At 40.6% G+C, this 20,418-nt stretch overlaps 5 protein-coding genes across 5 annotated transcripts; 2 read left to right on the top strand and 3 right to left on the bottom strand.

Moving 5' to 3' along the window:
• The first annotated feature begins 46 nt into the window (after positions 1-46).
• On the top strand, positions 47-2,698 carry LOC129746399 (uncharacterized). The gene is made up of 4 exons (XM_055740038.1): positions 47-839; positions 909-1,064; positions 1,383-1,686; positions 1,747-2,698. The coding sequence occupies exons 1-4, from the start codon at positions 408-410 to the stop codon at positions 1,911-1,913; spliced, it is 1,059 nt and encodes a 352-aa protein (XP_055596013.1). The 5' UTR covers positions 47-407; the 3' UTR covers positions 1,914-2,698.
• Positions 2,699-6,199: 3,501 nt separating this feature from the next.
• Positions 6,200-6,807, bottom strand: LOC129742877 (superoxide dismutase [Cu-Zn]-like). The gene is made up of 2 exons (XM_055734822.1): positions 6,799-6,807; positions 6,200-6,664 (listed from the first exon to the last, which is right to left on the bottom strand). The coding sequence occupies exons 1-2, from the start codon at positions 6,805-6,807 to the stop codon at positions 6,200-6,202; spliced, it is 474 nt and encodes a 157-aa protein (XP_055590797.1).
• On the bottom strand, positions 6,698-11,857 carry LOC129747058 (superoxide dismutase [Cu-Zn]-like). The gene is made up of 3 exons (XM_055741073.1): positions 11,701-11,857; positions 11,469-11,570; positions 6,698-7,299 (listed from the first exon to the last, which is right to left on the bottom strand). Exons 2-3 carry the CDS (start codon positions 11,532-11,534, stop codon positions 6,910-6,912), a joined length of 456 nt encoding a protein of 151 aa, XP_055597048.1. The 5' UTR covers positions 11,535-11,570; positions 11,701-11,857; the 3' UTR covers positions 6,698-6,909.
• A 2,062-nt stretch (positions 11,858-13,919) lies between these two features.
• LOC129746559 (uncharacterized) lies at positions 13,920-15,876 on the bottom strand. Its single transcript, XM_055740253.1, has 2 exons — positions 15,664-15,876; positions 13,920-15,604 (listed from the first exon to the last, which is right to left on the bottom strand). Exons 1-2 carry the CDS (start codon positions 15,751-15,753, stop codon positions 14,093-14,095), a joined length of 1,602 nt encoding a protein of 533 aa, XP_055596228.1. The 5' UTR covers positions 15,754-15,876; the 3' UTR covers positions 13,920-14,092.
• A 1,187-nt stretch (positions 15,877-17,063) lies between these two features.
• Positions 17,064-20,269, top strand: LOC129746550 (ankyrin repeat, SAM and basic leucine zipper domain-containing protein 1). The gene is made up of 4 exons (XM_055740245.1): positions 17,064-17,240; positions 18,716-19,186; positions 19,249-19,739; positions 19,853-20,269. The coding sequence occupies exons 1-4, from the start codon at positions 17,160-17,162 to the stop codon at positions 20,205-20,207; spliced, it is 1,398 nt and encodes a 465-aa protein (XP_055596220.1). The 5' UTR covers positions 17,064-17,159; the 3' UTR covers positions 20,208-20,269.
• The last annotated feature ends 149 nt before the right edge of the window (positions 20,270-20,418 follow it).

Raw genomic sequence — 20,418 nt, 5'->3', positions numbered from 1 at the left:
TGAATTTCTTGAGAAATTAACAAGCAAATGAATTCAAATTTGGTAGCGGAGGGCATTTAGGTACGAGAAATGTTTACATGATTTTTCCAGTGGGGAGATAGAACAGAGGTGTGGGAATCTTACTGGAAGAGTTGTAAAAGTTACAATGAAAAGACCTCTTGTCTTTTATTTCCTATGGTAAAGAAGTCGTGTGTCATGTCAACCAGCACTAGAGGGACGATTTGAGAGTGGCTCCAGAGAGCCACCGGTCTTTTATATGGTGTGGTTTGCTAGATTTATCAGATTACGTGGGTCGATTACTGTTGGTTAAACGAGAACATCCACAAATCAAAGCATTTTGTAAATTAAGTAAATTTACTGCTAACAATTCTATTCCTACAGAGGTCGTCTACAATTCCATCGACCGCATGGGCTACAAGCGGTTTCCTCATCCACCGTATTTGCCGGTGCACAAAAATCTCTTCGAGCTGCAGCCGGAGCTCAAACCGGACATCAACAAGATCGAAAAAAGTATTCGCCTAATTCGACGAAGGCGACGCCGACGGCGAAGAGGCCTTTCGCTACTGGACGGGGAAACCGACGGCAAGGAAGAACTTTCGCTAGGTGAGGAGGATCTGCTGAGCGCGGGAAGCTCGCTCCTAGATTCAGCCTCCGTGGAAGGTCGAGATGCCGATATCGGTGGCCCCGGAGATGTGGGAGAGAATGATAGCGACAACGATTCCGACGATTGGGAAACTATCACCGAACGGCGGGATGACATCACGATCCAGACGGGCGAGGATTCTAACGAGTATCCACACTTTCATGTGACCTACTGGATGTTCTATCCCTATAGTCAGGTATGGTTTTTTTTATAATGGTCCTCGCACTAATCAAAAATGTTCCGAATTTGTAATAACTGTTTACAGGGGAAAGTCATCTGTACCGTGAGTCTGGGACCGCTTGGCCACTGGCCGATTCCACTGATATTCGGGATGTGCTTCGGCACCAAGAAGGTGTTTGGAAGTCACGTTGGCGATTGGGAACACATGAGTCTGTTTTTCCGGGGTCGGAAGGAGCCAGACGTGAGTAGATAATAATTTTAAATTAATGCACAGATATTAGAAAAAAATAAGCACTGTTGCTTTGGATAACCGAAAAATTACTTATCAACACATACTATTTGTTGTATTTTATCATTTCATAAGTTCTTGCTGATTAAACATCAGTTTGTATAACTCTCTGGAGCCACCATTAAACTCGAAGTAGTTTGAATGTCGCATCTCTCATACAACTATCTTTCAGTAACTTCAACAATTCGAATGGGCCTGTTTAAATGATCGACTAAAACCACTAAAACACTTTTATCTCTCTTCTTTCAAACATACTCCGCCAAAATTCAGGAGATGTACGTCTCTGCGCATGACGCCGGTGCCTTTTATTCGTACGAAAGGCTCACCGGAACGTTCGAGTATCGAAGCCAGGAAACGCGCAAGGGCATCCTGCAACGGCCAACTTTCCCGAAAACGGTCATCACTTCCGGTAACCATCCGGTGCTGTTCGCTGCCGAGGGTTCCCATGGGTTATGGACGGCCCCCGGGAAGCACAAATACGTCCGGGTGCCCCGGCTATACGACATCAACGGATTCGGCACCCCCTGGACCACGTGGAAGAGCGTCGAAATCATCCATGAAGGTGATTCAAAAGGTTGGAACTTTTCTCATATAACATAATCAGATGAATATTAAAAAGACTTTCCTATTGTAGGTCGCACCTCAATGAATCCCAAGTGGCTTAAATTCAATGGCCGTTGGGGTAATCCGAAGAGCCGCTGTCATCCACTGAAACGGTTCGGGTTACACATCTGCGAGCTAACTGATGGTCCGACAGGAATTCCTCGAAAGAAGCCCCACTTTAAGTGCAAAAAGCGCTAGCACTCGTAGGTGAAATACTCAAAAACCCATACATCAAACACACGAGACAGCCCAACAACAACTACCATACTGAAAAACTGATAGAGAAACCATCAACTATTTATTTAATATTTTAATAATTTATTTATTTTACCTATTGGCCATCCCGTGTTCTCATCATTGTGTCATCTACTCAATAATCACCGGTTAGCTGAACTCGTTTTTATACGCAAATCATCCATATGCTTACTCATCAATCTCGTTATTTATTTATTGTTTTAACAACCAAGTCACAACGCTGCTAACAACCCTTATCATCACATTAAACTCACCATTTATTCGCTATCCATTTTCAACATACTCAACATACATTACATTAACTAAACATTAGAATTTTAATCATCCGAGTCATCACCATTCGCAAACCTATCATCACCGTGATATTTCTTGAATGAGAAAACAAAAGATCCAAAAGTTAAGTCTTAAACAGAAAACATAGAAAAAAAAGAGTAAAACTTTGAAAAAGTTAACCAATGTAAGTAGAAGGATGAGGAAAAGAAATAAAACCTAATCTAGAATGTGATTCGATTTAAAGAAGAAAAAAGCAAATAAAAATGAAGGCAAACAAGAGAAAAGAATGATCCTAGACGAAAAAGTTAAATAGTGGTAGAGAGTAGAAGTCTTTCGAATTGTTTTGTAAATAGAATCGAGATCGTGTTAAAAGATAGAACCGTTTTTTTATTGTTGCGAATCCGTTATGAAATGTAAGAAGAGTTAAGTGATAAATAAAGAATTCCGTACGTCAAGCCATAGTTCGATCAATAGCTTATCCGAATGTCATTAAAAATTTAGACTTCGTCCAAAGGAATTGTTCCAGCGTTGAGGCATACGTGGACGAGTTGATGAGCACCAGTCACAAGCTCAGAAACGTGGGATTCGAGGTGAACGAGGTGCCATCGAAGACGTCAAAGCGGACGAATGGTCTCTGGATTCCGGGGCCACCATTATCATGACTCGTACGGATCAACCATTTGTTGATGCGGTTACCATGAAAGCTGTCGCCGAGGGAACGGTTCGCATGGAAACTGGCGGAGGACGAGTTAACGTTGTCAAGGTGTTGAAAATTCCTGACCTAGCAACCAACTTGTTATCGATGAGCGCCATTTGCAAGAAAGACAATGGGCCCTATTACATAAGACGAGTCGAGTAACTCTACTCGACTCCAGTCACTGTCGAGTCTAGCTGGAATACGACATTTAGACACGGTAGTCGAGTGAAACAGCTGAGTCACGAACCTTCAAACAGTCGACTCAGTTGAGCTACCCGACTGAAATCGACTCGACTCGAATACTGTAATACCAAAATGGCTCACTTGAGTAAAATGACTTGTGACTTGTCTTATGTAATAAGGCCCAATAAGGTGATTTTCATGGGCAAGAAGTTTGACATCAGGGACGAGAGCGGCAAGCTAGGCATCACCGGTACAGATGAAGGTGGTCTGTATCGAGTCAGTCGGCTACAGAAAGCATTTTTGGCGTACAGCATCGAACTTTGGCACAGACTTCTAGGCCATTTGAATGAGAGCAGCTTGAAAAAACTGAAGTGAATGGCCAACGGTATGGAGTTCCAAAACGAAGCGATTGTGAGTCGTGTCTCAAAGAGGAGCAGGCACGATTTCCGTTTCTGAGCAGCGGGTCAAGAGCCACGGAGCTGTTTGAGTTGGTACACTCCAATCTCTGTGGGCCCATCGAGGTGTTTGGAACGTTTGGAGGCAGCCGTTATTTTGCAACGTTTGTCGAGCAAGCAGGTCGTTGTCTATTTTCTCGAGCTGCTTGAGGCTTTCGAGAAGTTTAATGTCAATGCTGAACGGCAAAGCGGCAAGAGGTTGAATATCCTGCGTACCGACAACGGGACGGAGTACGTAAACTGAGCCTTCCGAAAGGTTCTGGAGCGCGAGGGTATCCGGCATCAAACGACTTGTCCATACAAGCCTTAGCAAAACGGCGTCGCGGAGAGGATGAACCGGTGGAGAAAGCACGGTGCATGCTGGACGATGCGAAGCTGGGTAAGGTGTACTAGACAGAGGCAGTCGCGACGGCCGCTTAACTCGTCAATCCATGTCCGACAAGGCGTTTGGAAAACAAGACGCCGGAAGAGGCGTGGCCTGGCAAGAAACCGAATCTTCGTCACTTGAAAGTGTTTGGTTCAAGAGCGACGATACACGCCGACTACTTTCTTTGATACATCATGTTTCTCTAATTCTTTCTATCACCTTCGAAAATTGAATATTTTCAGGTACGAAGATGTACCAAGCGATTTCATAACATTTGTATTAAAGCGCAAGTAGTTTGATCCCAAGGCAAAGAACGGCATTTTTGTTGGTTATTGTGAAGATACCAAAGGCTATCGTGTGTATGACCCAGAGCGCAACGAGTTCCAGATTAGCCGAGATGTTTGGTTTTGGCTGAGGAGGTCTTCGAGTCAGGCATTGGTTGTGCTGTCCAAGACGCACGACTACCGGGCAATGCCGTTATCCTTCCTGGCATCGAAAATGCTGGAAATGAAGTTTCTGGTGGCGATGCCGAAAATGCGCTCCACCGCAAATTCAAAGACCAGCTAATGAGCAAGGGTTAAGGCGCAGCGGTCGGGAGCGCAGGTATCCAGGCAAGTATTCTGATTTCGATAGCTATGGATTCTTTTCTGGTAAAAGTGTTTCCCTACAGTTGACACCCAAGACGGCCAATGATGCGAAGCATATGAACGATCCAACTACCTACGACGAGGTTCTGTGTCGGTCCGACAGAGAACATTGAGTTCGAGTAATGGAAGAAGAGCTGCAGTCGTTGAACGAAAACGAGACGTGGGTGCTGGCCGATCTGCCCGAAGGGTGGAAAGCTATACGGAACAAGTTAGTTTTCAAAACGAAGCGTGGACCCGATGGAGTTGTTCAGCGGTATAAGGCTCGTCTCGTAGTCCACGAAGCCAGGTCTGGAATACGATGAGGTGTATTCCCCCGTCGTGCGGTACGCGCCGGTCCAATACCTCATGGCGCTGGCTGTGCGTTATGATCTTGACATCGATCAGATGGACGCCGTGACGGCGTTTCTACAAGGTGAGCTGAAGGACGAGGAAATATACATGGTGCAGCCGCAGGGTGTGTAAAACCGGATTGGTAAAGTTTGCCGGTTGAAGAAGGCGCTGTACGACTTGAAGCAGTAAAGCCGCGTTTGGAATGCTCAGCCGGGTGATGTACTACAGAGGTTCGGACTGAACCGTTATTCAATCGATCTCTGCCTGTATTGAATGATGCGTGAGGAAAAGTTAATGTTTGTCACCATCTACGTTGACGATTTCTTGATCTTCACCAACGACCGAAAGTTGAAGCAAAAGCTGAAGGCGTACTTGTGCGAGCAGTTCAAGATGAAGGACCTCGGGAAGGCCAAGTACTGTCTAGGTGTCCGTTACGAGGGATCGAGAAGAGGGAAAACTATCGATGAACTAGCGTATGTCGAGAAGATTATCCAGCGGATTGGCATGGAAGATGCCAAACCGGTGTCCATTCGAGCAGATCCGAGCGTGAGGTTGGGCAAGTCCATGAGTCCCAATGGTCCGGAAGAAGAAGCTGAAATGAAGAAAGTGCCATTCAAAGAAGCCCTGGGATGCCTGTCGTTTGCAGCTCAACTAACTCGTCCGGATATTTCCTATGCGGTTAATGCGATGAGCCAGTTCTGTTCGAATCCAGGACGACAGTACTGGGAAGCAATGAAGGCTGTTTGAGCCACCGCGCATGCAACGGAAAATGGAGTTATGACCGTTTCACCCTCAATTTCCCTACAATTTTCAATTAATTGAGAGAAAGCATGTTAGGATTTCAAATTTTGAATAAAATGCAACCTATCTTGTGTGATTTTTTTCCGAGAAGTTGAATGAAGGCTGTTTGAGTCACCGCACGCATCGTAAAATGGAGTTATGGCCGTTTGATCCTAAATTTCCCAAAATTTTTAAAATAGTTCAGAAAAAGCATGTTCGAAGTTGAAATTTTTATATCTCCGTTCGTAAGCTCATGCGGCGTCTGAAACTATGTCCAATCGATTTTCCGGACATTTTCACCAAAGGAAAGTATATTTTCATAGATTTGGTTGATGCAGGACGATAGATATTGAATTTTTTCGCGGTTTATACACTTTTTTCCCCATTGTGCAATTATGTGCAATTATATTGTGTATTATCTCATATATGAATTTAAATGAAAATAAAACGTATATAACAAAATTATTATACAAAAATTTGTTTATTTGTAATTTGCTTCAATCCAACGACGTTAGATGACCACGTTCGGGAAAGTATTCCTCTCGAGCTACACCGATCATAGAACAAATGACTTTATTTCCGGAATTTCCCGTGGTTTTGCTATAATCATGACCTCCCCGTCCCAAATCATCCTCGAACTCTGTGATTGCCAATGTCCTGCCCAAGATTCCGTGCTCTCCGTATATGGTAAGCCTGTGGCTCACCATCTGGATTTTGGCTAGCCCATTTATATGTACCAAAATGTTACCCAGATCCCCAAGGTGACTGTTCTCATCCTCCGGTCCACCATGATCGTTTCCGAACGGATTGTAGTGTGGCCCAGTGGACGAACATCCACGGGAGAAATCCCCAAACTCGTGGATGTGCAATCCATGCTTGCCGGGAGACAGACCCTCTACAGTTCCGGTTATAGACACCCAGGAGCCCTGAAAATATGCAAACCTACTGTAGGAATGAAATTTCTCAACATGTAGTTAATCAGTCAAATACACATATTACACTTAACGAAAATCCAGCTTTATTTTACCACAAGACCAAAAACAGGTTAGGTATGATATTTTTTGAGACCGCCTAAGGCAAGTCTGTATAAGGACACAGATTCCATTTCCCACAGGGAAGTTTGGGTTTCATTTTAGAAAAAGATAGAATGACCGTTTCAAACAAATGCTCTGAAGCATTCACATAAACCTAAAGCTTAGATGCCGCCCTAGGCTTTGCAAATCCCAATGACACCGCAGGCAAGTCGTGCACCTGCGTTTCCAGTGGACTTGCTCAGCTCGTGGCCACCCAAACCCAAATCATCGGGGTCAGCATGCACGACCACGGTACGCCCTAAGATGCTCTGCGGTCCGTCCAGCGAAATCTGTTTGTCTGTGATGTCTACCTTGGCCACTCCACTGCCATCGGCAACCACATTGCCCAAATCGCCAGCATGGCGAACGGCAGCGTCCGGGCCACCGTGTTCCTTACCATGGGGGTTGAAATGCGGTCCAGCCGAGGTGCACCCGTTGGTGTTATCGCCGAATTCGTGGATGTGGAAGCCGTGGTTTCCTGCCGTCAAACCCGTCACCTCACCAGTCACCTTCACAGAGTCACCCTGCAATGAAGATGGTACATGGAATGGTCAGGTCACAGTGGCAGAGTCGGTTTTTGGTGGTGGAAAATCGAAACAAATTTCTCTGTTGCGAAAGTCGTTGTTGAAAATGATTTGGTCTGTCGTCGACAGTTTTTACTTTTAAGATTTTTTGTTGGATAGAAATATACCTATATCAAATTGACCACCAATTTAAAACTACGAATTTCAGCGTTTGTTGATAATATTTTTAACCAAACTTAGACTGAACAACAAACTGGAATAAAACTGGGGTGTAACGGTGTAACTCAAATGGTAAATCATCTATGGAATGGAAAACTCGGGATTTAAAAAGCTCAGCCTCTTGAATTCATACTTTTAACTGCTGCGCTTTTCAGCTATGAAATCAAACGCCACATTCAGAATTAACAAGCCAGGATCACCAAAATCCTCGGTTTAGTGTTAAACACATCAAACATTTCTTCATATCTCTATCTGGAAAGTTTCAACGATGCCATTCATGGTCGACTAACGTTTGTCGTTTTTTTAACGAAGTTTAATGTTGGTCGTTTCAAGGGATGGATTAAGTTCTTAGGTGTAAATCCCAGATTTTAAAAAAATTGTAGGTGGGTTAATGATTGAATAAAATTGGAACCCTTAAATTGGTGTAGAATAGTAGGTCCTATAAATCCAAACTACTATAATTTGCAATTACTTTTATTGAGTTACTAAGGGTGTTGAGTTTGAATTTGTTGAACAGTTATCTACTACTGTTAAACAGCTGTATAAGGCCGGAACAAATTTCAAATCCTTCTTTTGTCACTCGAAGTTGACACATCGAGAGGGGGGGGGACAATAAAAAATAATGTGAAAAACAAATAAATTGGAATAAAATTCACGAAAGCTTGTATGCAACAAAGTTGCAAACAATATTATTGCACAAAACCTAAAAAACAAGTAATTTTTTATCGAAAAATTCAATAAAATCAAGAATATAAAAGGTGAAATAACTTCCATCTTCCAAAATTTGTTTTTTTCGTCTTGTAATCTTTTGGATTCTTGATTTTTTTTTTCGAAATTTCCATTAAATGCTTCAAACTTTATTAATTTCCCCCTTCGGGTTTTTGGAAATTTCGAAGGGGAGGGGGGGTGACAAAAGAAGAAATTGATATTTGTTCCGGCCTAATACATTTTAGAAATTGGAACTACGTTGCGTTTCGTCGAAATACTGGCCCTCATTCTGCGCCGCGTGTAAGTTGACGGATCGAGTCACTCGATTCCAGGAATCGCTTTAGGGGGCATCCATTTATTACGTAACGCTCCTAGGGGGGGGGAGGGGGTGAGCTCTAGCGTTACGAATTGTGACATAGGGGAGGGGGGGAGGTATTCTCAACGTTACGTAACAATTTCTTTCATACAACGATTCTCATTCTGATCGCAGGTATTTAGCAGGAAAGTCAATTTTATGTCATGTTAAGTCAATTCTGACTTATTGGAAATGTTTAGCAAACCAAAGTCAGCTAAAAAGCTCTAAACTTCAACATCTTTGAAGCTGGTTTGTATTCCAAAGATTCTTCAAGCCATTTCCTTATAATCTGAACTACATTGCTATGAAACGATCGGTTGAAAACCGAATATTACTAAGAATATTTTAGATACACAAGCCAAACTATCAGTTAACAAGCGTAGATCAATTCGTATGGCCAACAATAAGTATAAACAGAAAGTTATGACTATTGAGTAATAAAACGCAATCAAGACAGGTGTGGACTCCGATAATGAAGAGATCTGGAAATATGTTGTTGATGTTTAAAAATATTACCAAACTCAACAAGTTATTGAAGGTCCAGTTATATGTTGAGTTTGGTAATATTTTTGAACTTCTTATATTGTAATATAATTGTGTTAAATTTTTTGCGAACCTTCGAACTAAAAATTTTAAAATTAGGAAGGATGGTGGAGGGGGGGGGGAGTATGTTTCAGTGTTACGTAATTTTCATAGGGGGGTACGTTGCAGCGTTACGATTTGTGACATACGGGGGGGAGGGGGTCAAAAAAGTGCAATTTTTGCGTTACGTAATTTATGGATGCCGCCTTAGGTGAGGAATGTCTCTTCGGATGAACCTTGGGAATCAACCTCTGTCATTTCACTACACCGGCTATCGGAATAAGGTGACTAATAGAGAATTCGTTTTGACGTGGTGGTGCACCGGGGCACTACCGGTAGTGCACTTTTTGCTGTTTTCATGCTCGTTTTCACGATGAGTAGTCCACTGGTAGTGCACCATAAAGTGGACGGTGGAACACTCTGAAAATATTCGGTGTTGCTTGCGCTCTCACCAATACTATCATGAATTTTGACAGCACGTGCTTCCCGATGTAAACAAAAATCAGCTGGTTGGTTTATTTCTATACCGCAAAAATTGGGTTCGAGCTGTTTGTTTCTCTTCATTATCCCGAAGAACGGAAACTTGTTCCGGATTCGATACCAGTGCCGTTTCCAACAGAGGCGGAGAATTTCACCTGGATGGCACGTTCCAAAGCAAACAACGCTTCCAAGAAGAAATGTGCCCAGAAGGCTTGCTGCAATTGGTTCCAGGCGATGCCGAAAAAGAGCAGCAAATCCGAGTGCAAAAAGGCCAACCCAAAGATCTGATGGAATCGCCCAAACCGAAAAGTTTTCTTGATCGGGAGGGTCCTAGAAGTTGGTCTCCACAGCAAGAAGCGTTCAGCTGCATCGAAGCTACTCTGCTACAAGCTAGTTTCGAGCTGTGCCTTAGGGTGACGATGCTCGGTTGCGCCAAGTCCCGGATTCCCACCCGTTGCCCTTCAAAAACGGTAGTTCGAGACTACACCCGCATTGGGAGCTTGAATTTCGTTCGTTTCGGTCTGTTAGCAAAATTTTCTCCCCCGACTTCCGCGATCCGAGTTCGCCAATTTGACTTCCAAGAATTTTTCTTTTGTAATCTGAAAACGGAAATAGGTACTCGAACGAAGGTGAGATTTGCGAGGAATAACCGTTCAAAATACCGGAACCTTCAAGCTGGGGTAACTGCAGTCTAGCAGCAGCAAACATAGACCGCCCAGAATCAGCCGGTATTTCAGTTATCATCAGAGCCATAGCGAAAATGAAATCTTCACAATTCAACATAATATATAAGTTCATGCTAAAATTTTCATATTATTTAAAAGATAATGATCAACTAAAGTAAATTTCATTTCAATTTTCGAAGTCAAACGAAAACAAATACCAGCTGTAATGGATTTTTGACAGCTTGATGTTTTCTGTTGACACTGCCGATTTCACGCACACCAACAAAGATTAGTGCAAAACTCGATTCATGCTCGTTTTCAGCTTGGAAGGTGCAACACTTTCGGGTGGTGAAAACAAATACGGTATAAGAGTCCAGTGCCGTTAAGGTGAGTCGACGATTGTCACCTCATGCGCGGCGCGGAATAAGGGCTACTGATATCCTGATAAAGGTTTTTCATTAGTGTTGATACGCACTAACTTACCGCATAGCAAAAAGGAAAAGTTCTATTGTCTTTAAACTTGACTGTGATTTTCCACATTTAGCAGGTACAAATAATAAAAATAAAAAAATCATTGTCACATTCTGCCATTATTACGTATTCAAGCCGGTTCGATGTGATATGGAATATGAATGTTTGTTATCAAAAATGACCACTCCAAGTACATATTGAGCTGATATGAATACAGAGGTTATCAAAAATATCAGTTCAGTCGAATCTTTCAATTTTCGGAAACAATTCTTGATAAGAACCTTCAGCAAGCAGTATTCGTTGCGTCCAATTCTCGAAAAACAATGCAATGTGTATCATGCATTGACCTTTTCAACCCAGGTATATACTTTTTACATACACACATGCACGTCACTTGGCAAAATCGATTTGCAAAACCTACAGAGAAGATTTCGTGATAACACTTTCTACCAAAAAGGAATTTCAATTCTTTCGAAGCTAAGCTACTGGTAAGGTAATGGAGCAATGAAAACTGCATTAATTATCCAGGCCAGGTAGAATGTTCGAGAGCAATCGATTTCCACCCTGCAACGCCACATCTCTACCAGATGAATTTATTAATTTGTTGGGTTATGTAAAAAGAGACATCTTTTATTTTCTCTCTTCCGGTTTAAGTTTGATCAAGCAGAAAAAATAACCATCCTACTTACATTTTGCTCGAAGTAAATGGTGCCCTTGACATCGCCATTAAGAACGCAGACAGCTTTGGCAGGCATTTTGCGGGGATCGTTCCGGGTGTTTTAACCGCTAGACTGGAAGAGAAGAAACAAACAGGTTCGAATGATGGGGCAGATTTTAACTTCGCAACTAACGGCACTTGAGGTTTTTGATTAGATATAAGTAGGTATATAAGAGATATCATATATCAACACACATACGCACCTTTGAAAGCAAACGAGACACACGAAACTGCGAACTTTTCCTTGCGGGGGCTCGACTCGCTCGACAACGAATGAAGAATTTAAAATGAAGCCGGTCTGCCGCTCTATTTTTCAGACCGGATTTTGGTAGCAATTCACGCGTTAACGGATGAATAGAGATGGTTGTCTAGCGAACAGCGATGCCACACATACCGATTTTCCGGTATTTATACCGATTTTTTAGCAAAATTTTGACCAAGAATCGGTATATACCGATTACCGATTTTTGGCAAAACATACCGATTTCATACCGATTTTTAAGATTTTAACTCTAACTTCAGTCCACTTCCACATTCCCACTTAATTCAAGCTATCCTCGTAAAGGTCCCGTAGAAAGGAGACAAAGTGCGGTAGCTGGCGTGGCGTATGTTGATCTGTACAACTTTTAAAGTACCCTGATCTCCACGGCTCACTCTCATAATTCGTTCAGTTGTTCGCGCTATTTTGTTCCTATGTTCTGTCAAATGATGCACTATTATATTGCTCAACCTCAAAGCCAATGGACTCAGCTCAAGGCTGATATTTGACCTTCTGCGACTGCCAGCAGAAGTTAGAAGTTTCTGAAGACATTAACCATTGACAATGCTCTTGTCTCCTGAGATGCTAACTTTTCAAGGGAAAATATACACCGTTGGAATATAATTCTTGTTCAACTTGTCACCAAAAGTCAAGATTTGAAGTGCAATCAGATACACGTTTTGTCATATCATCGGTATAATCTTCAATCCTTCTCCATCTTGTTAGCCAAATAAATGATATCACATGTACCTAACTGCAGAGATCGCCAGGCCACGTCAGGCAAAATAGGTATTTTCAGTTTTGGAAAAACTATGTGTTTTTTCAAATATTTTTCTTAGGAAGACCTTTCTCATTTATTTTCGCATTAAATTCTTGGATTTTCATATGAATAATGTTTGATTTTTCAAAATATAAAATTAATTTTCCATTGGCTGAAAAAAAAATTGAAGCAACATCTCTCTCAAAAAAAAAGGAATAATATATGCTAAAACACACTTAGTCAGCTAGTTTGATACTAGATTTCAAAATTCATAAGAGTTGTTGGACTTGCTTTTTATTGCAAGCTTCTATTTATATTAAAAATACGTTAGGAAGTTGAAAATGTAAACATTTTTAATATCCGCCTTAAATACCGATTTTCATACCGATTTTTAGGATTCCCATACCGATAAAAGATTTTTTTGGGTTCCAAAATATCGATAAAAATGTGGCATCACTGCTAGCGAACACCAAATTCCCCACGGGTGAATATTTTCCTGCGCGGTGAATTCTACAAAGGCGTGCGCGAAGTTGGGGCTTGCATTTTTAAAACAATGAAAGATTGCTTTCCAAATTTTTTATTTACACGCAAATTCTTAAAAAAAAAGTTATTGTCATTGTGTTTATTATCATGTCGCATGTGACATGGAAGGTTCAATCTTTGATATTCTATCGTATTGTACAAACAAGGAAATCAATGTTGTAAAATTCATAAAACTTATACGGATAAGTTGAAGATGAATTATATAGTGACAGTAACAGACACGAATGCCATAAGAATGATAAATATCTTTTAAGAAATAAGCTGATAACTAATGTGTGGTGGTAGATGCAACTCTATCTGTATCTACCGCTTCATAGTAGTAGGCCCGTGAGGAACAAAAATTTGATATGTGATGATAAGCTTCTAAATAAATTCTACCAGCTCATTTTCAACATCTTTCATTTCATCTAACCTTCTATCCACCTATATAAAAAAAAATCATAATCCTTGAATGTCCCTACTAAAAAGGACATCACTCTTCACCGCTAGGCCGATAAATTAAATCTACAAATATAAATTACGGTGATTAATCCTTCATAAAATAGAATATAATTTTTAAACTGCGACCCAGAGATGGGTCTTGACTCAAACATTCAGACAGCGAAACTTTTTTTTTGTAGAGAAATGAATCCAACTTAGATGAAAAACATGCATGTTTTTCAACATCGATTTTCTCTTATCTAGTCCCTGAAATTTCATCTAAGTTGGATTCATTTCTCTACGAAAAAAAATAGAATATAATTTTTAGTTCTTTATCTTGTTCTTTATTAAAATTCAAGTATGTTCGAACAGACCAAAAGCTTTAATAACAATACAATTTAGAGTTAGTCAATAACTTTACTATTATGCAACAAACTGTGAAATGGAGTTTTACTTCAAGTTTTATTTTCAATTCAATTTAGATTTCCAAGAAACATCTTCTTAGCATTTTATGTAAATTCAAATGGAAAAAAAATGTGACATACCAACGGATTATTGAGCAAGTTTCAAGTAACGGTAGGAATTATAGTAATTTTATTTAAGGAAACTTGTACTAGTCCAGCAAACTGATCAACGATTCCATACTATGGATCCGTCGAGGAGGAGTGTGCATCCACTGTTCACTGTCGGCCGCCGGCACCATTCGGATAGGAGAACATCCGGCAGATTTGCTCAGCAGCAGAGCCGGCTGCTGCTGTTGTTGTTGTTGTTGTAGTTGTGGAAACCCAGCTATCGGATCCATTTTATGAATGGAATTGAACAAATCATTGAACGAAGGTAACGAATTAACGGATGTTTGATTTTCAGCTGGCAATACAGAGGAAGTGTTCGACTCATTCGATGATTCCGTGTGGGGATAATCGTTGTCGGTTCCATCGTTCCCATCGATATCGAAACTGTCGGTATCATCATTGGTAGTGGTGGACTCTTCCTCATCGTCATCCGTGGTACTGTATTCGAAGTCACTGTCCTGTAAAACGGCAGCAGCCGCCGACAGATTGTACCGCCGATGGAATTTCATCACTTTATCGCTTAGGTTACATTTTTTTCGCTTGGGTTTTTGTTTTTTCGGCTTTGGTCGAAGTGGCTGGACATTTATTGGTTCTGGAAGCTTTTTGTTCTTCATGCTCCGTTCGATAAAGTTCAGCATCCGTTCGACTTTTAAATTTTTGGCAAGTTGATTAGTCCCTGCTTTTGAAGTTTGAGCATTTGGCGGAGTGTCTATTACGCGAATATCTTGTGTTATCGTACTAGCTTCTTGTTTCATCGCAGTAATACTCTGTGTTACTAAGGGTTTTAGATTCTCGACGATAGACCCAGATGAGCTACGATTCGATTCAGAATGAGACTTCTTCCGCTTTTTGGTAGATGGCGATTTGTTGCGTTTTATTTCCGTTGACGATACGGATTCTCCCCCAGGAAGCCGAGGAATTTTGAATGTGCTTTCTTCATTCTCAGTTGGTTGGTTGAAATTCTTGTTTTCAAATATTTTCAGGCAACGTTTCAACTGCCGTCCTGCAGTAGGAGGCCGCGTGGGTAGCGGCGCTTTGAAAACCGGGCTTTTCTGTTTCTTCTCCGCAACTGAGCCTTGTCCAATTTCTTGCAATATATCGTCTATGAATGCGGTATCAAAATCTTTAACTAGACTCGTGTAACTCAACGAAGGACTATCGAAAATGTTGATATCCCCTTTGTCTGGTGTTTTCCGACAAGGCACTGCTTTAGATCGGTTCCGGTCTGGCGACAGGAAGTCCAAATTGAAATGCATCAAAGAGCCGCCACCGGTGAGACTAGAGTGCGGTTCAGGTTTGACCGGTGACAGATTGACCGGCAAGCTCGAAAAGAAATCATCCGATAATACTGGTGTTCCGATCGGTTCCTCCAGGACCGGTTCGATACAGTAAACTTTGCGTTCAGCATAGCTTTTGAATTTGAAATTTTGAAAAGGGTACATACAATTGGCGTCCTCACACTTGTAAATGGCGTCCTGTAGGTTGAGGAAAAGATACCGGACGTAACTGTGCCGGTTTTCGGACCAACATTTGGGGCAAGGCGATTTTTCTTCCTGTAACAAAAACCAAAATAGAAAAACCGAAGAAAAAGGTTTATTTCACAGAACCTTACCGTATTGGGGTCCTCGTCAATGTACACTTTCTTAACCTTAAGTTTAGGGGCAGATTCCCGGGTTTCCACTAATTTAGTGAACAGGTCCATTTTATTTCACTGAAATAACTATGAATAATCTTTGGAATATTCTTATAAATATAAAACAAAATGCCACTGAAAACTCGTGCATTCGCGCATGTTTTTAAAATAGTTGAAAATCGATGTCACAACAAAACGTTTTTGGTAGCGCCCGATGAACTTTCATTATGATGAACTCAACAAGAAAATCATTTAGAAAAGGTGTAAAATTTATAAAATATATTCATTTCAATCATTTAAAGTAGGGGTGCCAAGGGAATTTCAATTGATGGGTTAGAGACTAGAGATCAGAGGGGTGCAAGTCAGGGGGGTGACAATCTGGCTCTTCTTGCGAACAAGAATCTTTTTCTTTTTTTCTATCCATCGGGAGAAACGTTTATGGTGTTTTCCCCTCAAAGCAGTACAGAGTTGAAAAAGTCAAAATTTCAACCAATTAGGAACCAGAATGATTGTTGTTTTAGTGTGCAATCATTCATAATGCTCTAGGATTTGACATCTAGTCCGGTTCCTTTGACAGCAAAATGTCAGGTTTGTTATGGGCCCACAAAATCGTGGGCCCGTAATTTTGATGGTTGTCAAAATCAATGACAAAGGATAGGGCTGTCACCCCCCTGGTGCAAGTGCCTAAATGATAGTTTCGAGCGCCTAAAATTTGTGAAGGTAACAAATAACAAATAACTTTATAATTGCGTGCATAGACTGCAACAGTAATGCGATCTGTTAATTCAGTGTTAAATTTGTGATTCAACCACAATGTCACCGCTTTTAAATTAATAAAATTTTGTGTGGATGGACTGCAAAACATTGCAATAAATCCAACATTTAATAATGCATCGAATGGTGTCCTTATACATTTATTGCTGTATATACTTCTCTATGGATTCATATTTTTATTGATATTCATTTTCATGTGATTACCTCAGTGCCTCAGTCATAAACGTTAAACACAACCAACTTGCCTTGCGAAAGTCTAAAAAAGTTGACTTTTTTACAGCCTGTTTTATAGAGGTACTGCCAAAATGTTAGAAGAAACAATACCGTTGATACAGCTTTTTATTGTTGGAAATTGGTTTTTACCCAATTTGCTTGACCAAATAAAAATGATTCTGGGTGTAAATTTAGTTATGATTTCATTCTCATTTAAAAGTTCGAAAGACGGTATCACATTTAAATTTTCCTATTAATTTATATGTCCTTTCGTTTAACTCCGCCATAGAAGTTCATTTCCGTTTAGCGGCATGAACACATAATGAATACGGATGAATACAAACGTTCATCTGCAGATGAGCGAATTCCGGTAGTTCACGCGTGTATGTTTACAAAAAGACTACCGACCGGTGACATTTGTATAATGTTTTTTAGAAAATTTCTCTAATTTAAATCGAGAATTTGGCTCAAGAAAAGCAATCAGCAAAATGTTTTGCCCCGCAGGGTACTATTCTGATTCGGACGAGGATTCAGAGTACGGATATTCTTTCGGGTACAGCAAGGATAAGGTAATTTACTGTAATCAAATGAAAATTTCTGGGATTGAGTGTGCACAATGTGTTAAAAGAAAATTTTAGTTTAAGATTTTATCTCGACTTTACAAAAGGAACACGATTCCGAGTTGTGCTGCCATTGCGAGCGGTTGTACGCGAAGTCGTTCCAACGCGGCTGGTCGGTAAACAAGAAAAAATTGAACCAGTGTCTTGGTGTTTTAAAATAATCGAAATTTGCAGAGTATTTAGAGAAGTGAAGGAAGAAATTGTAATTTTGAAAGAATTTTGGGGATATATAAAAAAATGGAAAAGATAGAAAAAGTTTCAAGAGGTGCGTCGTGTGAGTTCGGTCAAATTTTAGCTTGTTCAATATGGGGCAGTGAAGTTTTCTAATTTTCAAATGCATCAAGTCTTGTTGTGATGTTGTTAATGCAATGCATATAGTGAGAAAAATGTTCATGAGAAATGTTTTCAAAGTAAATAAAAGTGAAAAGTTTTGTTTGGTTTCGTTTACGTTGTGTGATCGATATGTTTATCGATATGTTCATGGCCTACTGAGATAAACTTGCGCACGGATCCAAGCGTTTGCTAATTCGCAAGCGTTTTTATGTGGTAAACTGGACGAGCCGAATAATCATCACGAAAATCAAAGCTAAATCTGTATCCTTTTGAAAATATTTAACAAAATATGGTTTACATATTTGATTTATATTATGTATATATTATATTCGTTCCATATTTCATGCATTATTATTTTATATATTGCCTCTATATTTGTAATTTTCCTTACTATCACCAAATCATTTCATAAATCTTTAGAAGAAATGCATCTGGGGTTAATCCGAAGAAACCATTGCAAGCGGAGTGGGTTGCCAACCATTGTAGGTTTCTGAGGGTTGGATGCCTTCCTTCGACGAACCATCGGCCGTGGAAGCCCTAGAAGCAATTCGAAGGCCAAGCCACACAGACATAGGCAGGACCTTGCTACCGATGGGGGACCCATACATACATACATACATACTTTACAAAAGGAACACAAGGTGTACATATTTGTTTTTCTACGACACGTTAAATATGAATTCAGTTGCAAAAAAAAAAACATCAATCTTTGTCTTCGATTAATAAAGACAAAAATTCAAAAAATAAAACTAGTTTGATTCAATTATATTTTTTGGAAAAATATTATAAACTAATTTAAATAAGGATAATTTCAAATTCTTAAGCTAATTGTTACCAATTTATTAGACATTAGAGCGATTCCTATACTCGGCTTTTAAATAAACTATTACTTATCACATAACAGTATTTCGCCTACCACTTCTGTAGTAACAATGGCTTATTTTACCAAAATTTGGAGTAGGTACATTTTTGAATAGGTATATGTGGTTAAGTAAAATTTGAGAAATTTCAATCTTCCAATTCTTATAAATTTCTATATGACATTGGATCAATTGATACGTGTTAAGATCACACTTTCTTTAATATTTTAGCAACAGCCTTCGAAACAAACTTCGGAAGCGCCTTTCCAACCGCCAGAGAATAATGACGATCTGCTGTTCAAGGCGGTCCAAGAAGGAAACCTGCCCGAGATGTGTCGTGTTTTAGAACGGGATCGGTACCTGCTTACTGGATGCCTCCGATATGGATGGCCTTTACTACTGTTAGCCTGTAACGAGGCCAAATGTGAGATTGTCAGATATCTGCTTGAAGAAAAACGATTGGACGTTAATCAACCGTACGGTCTGAAGACGGCACTGATGGCTGCCTGCGAATCGAAGGCAGAATATAACGATGTTCTGAGCATGGTTGAGCTTCTGCTGGAATTCGGTGCCATCATCAACTGTAGAGATAGCCACGGAATGACCCCTTTGATGTTTGCTGTTATTGGAGGACATACGGAAGTGGTCAGATTGATTCTGGATCAGGCTTCCATAGAAGCTACCGACAATGAGGGATTAACTGTAAGTCGTCAAACATTGCATTGGTATATATTGTAACTCACCCTTATCATTTGTTTCAACAGGCCCTTTTTCATGCAGTCACCAACAGAAGACCGGAAATAGTTCAAATGTTGCTGAAGGCAGGTGCAGCAACAGACATTGTTAACCGGCGAGGTTTTACCCCAAAACAGGAAGCACAGTTTAGAGCTTACACGGAGATTGTTGAGCTCTTCCCCGTAGAAAAGGACCTGTTCATCATTCCCAGACGCTACTTGCACTACGGCACCTATAAGGACATTTGCTGGGCAGAGGAGAACGGCGAGCAGTCACTACCAGGCTATCAGCAGGAAATAGGATTGCTTCTCTATGGGATGTACAGCGAGCAACATCTGGGCCTGTTTGCAAAGGAAAATGTCGATCTAGAAAGGTTTCTCACATATACGGATCAGGATTTATCCGACTTGGGATTTCATTTACCATTCGAACGGAAAAAGATCCTCCACGGTTTGCTCAAGTTTCATCGACAAGCGTGGAACAAACGTAGCATGAAACGATTTCGGAAGGACACGCTCGAGTAAGTTTTCTTTCAAGAGGTCTTTTTTGTAAATTATTTTTAGAACTTCAAACAGTAGGTAACTGAAACAAATATTTCCTTGCTCAAATTAATATTTTTTTTTCCATTTACAGCTCCTACGATCTACTGGAACTGATGGCCAATCACCTGAAACAGGTGACTGTAATGCAGTCCTCACTCGTGTTTATCGCTAACTTTCTTCCACCAGAAACAATCCAAGCTAAATTTGAACCCCAACTAAGCGAATGCCTCCGGAAGGTAAAGCGTTTGCGACAAACAGTTTCATCTCTGGAAGAAGAATTCGAGCGTATAAACAACATAACTGTGATGCGCCCGGTCATGCATATAGACGCCAAATGCATTCCACAGCGATCGTCAACGCTCGTCTGTTGGTGTGTTCGTCTGGCTAAGCTGGCGCTCGTTTCCGGACTAGTGGGTGTTTTTGTTTATCGAAAACTCAAACATTAAACCATTGTTTCGTTTTGTGGTCTAGCCGCATCGGTTAAAGTATTCCTGTAAAAAGCCTAAAGTTCTCAAAAGTAAACTCAAAACTTGTTACAAAACATTGTAGGTAGTCTAATTGCAGTCCGAAACTGTCCTGATTATCATCTGGTTGCGAAGAGAATGCTCCATCTTCACCCCACTCAGATGCTTTGCACATCGCCCCCAGTCAATGAAT

The sequence above is a fragment of the Uranotaenia lowii genome, chromosome 2, assembly GCF_029784155.1.
Source record: "Uranotaenia lowii strain MFRU-FL chromosome 2, ASM2978415v1, whole genome shotgun sequence".
NCBI lineage: Eukaryota > Metazoa > Arthropoda > Insecta > Diptera > Culicidae > Uranotaenia > Uranotaenia lowii.
This window is presented reverse-complemented; position numbering and strand designations above follow the sequence as displayed.

What these genes read in the sequence shown, in the direction of transcription:
- LOC129746399 (XM_055740038.1), top strand. Translation starts at nt 408, where the DNA reads ATGGGCTACAAGCGGTTTCCTCATCCACCGTATTTGCCGGTGCACAAA. An exon ending in TGTTCTATCCCTATAGTCAG is followed by an intron (nt 840 to 908) that starts GTATGGTTTTTT and finishes AACTGTTTACAG; the next exon opens with GGGAAAGTCATCTGTACCGT. An exon ending in GGGGTCGGAAGGAGCCAGAC is followed by an intron (nt 1,065 to 1,382) that starts GTGAGTAGATAA and finishes GCCAAAATTCAG; the next exon opens with GAGATGTACGTCTCTGCGCA.
- LOC129747058 (XM_055741073.1), bottom strand. Translation starts at nt 11,534, where the DNA reads ATGCCTGCCAAAGCTGTCTGCGTTCTTAATGGCGATGTCAAGGGCACC. An exon ending in CCATTTACTTCGAGCAAAAT is followed by an intron (nt 7,300 to 11,468) that starts GTAAGTAGGATG and finishes TCTTCATTGCAG; the next exon opens with GGTGACTCTGTGAAGGTGAC.
- LOC129746559 (XM_055740253.1), bottom strand. Translation starts at nt 15,753, where the DNA reads ATGGACCTGTTCACTAAATTAGTGGAAACCCGGGAATCTGCCCCTAAA. An exon ending in TTGACGAGGACCCCAATACG is followed by an intron (nt 15,605 to 15,663) that starts GTAAGGTTCTGT and finishes TTTTTGTTACAG; the next exon opens with GAAGAAAAATCGCCTTGCCC.
- LOC129746550 (XM_055740245.1), top strand. Translation starts at nt 17,160, where the DNA reads ATGTTTTGCCCCGCAGGGTACTATTCTGATTCGGACGAGGATTCAGAG. An exon ending in TCGGGTACAGCAAGGATAAG is followed by an intron (nt 17,241 to 18,715) that starts GTAATTTACTGT and finishes TTAATATTTTAG; the next exon opens with CAACAGCCTTCGAAACAAAC. An exon ending in TTTCGGAAGGACACGCTCGA is followed by an intron (nt 19,740 to 19,852) that starts GTAAGTTTTCTT and finishes TTCCATTTACAG; the next exon opens with CTCCTACGATCTACTGGAAC.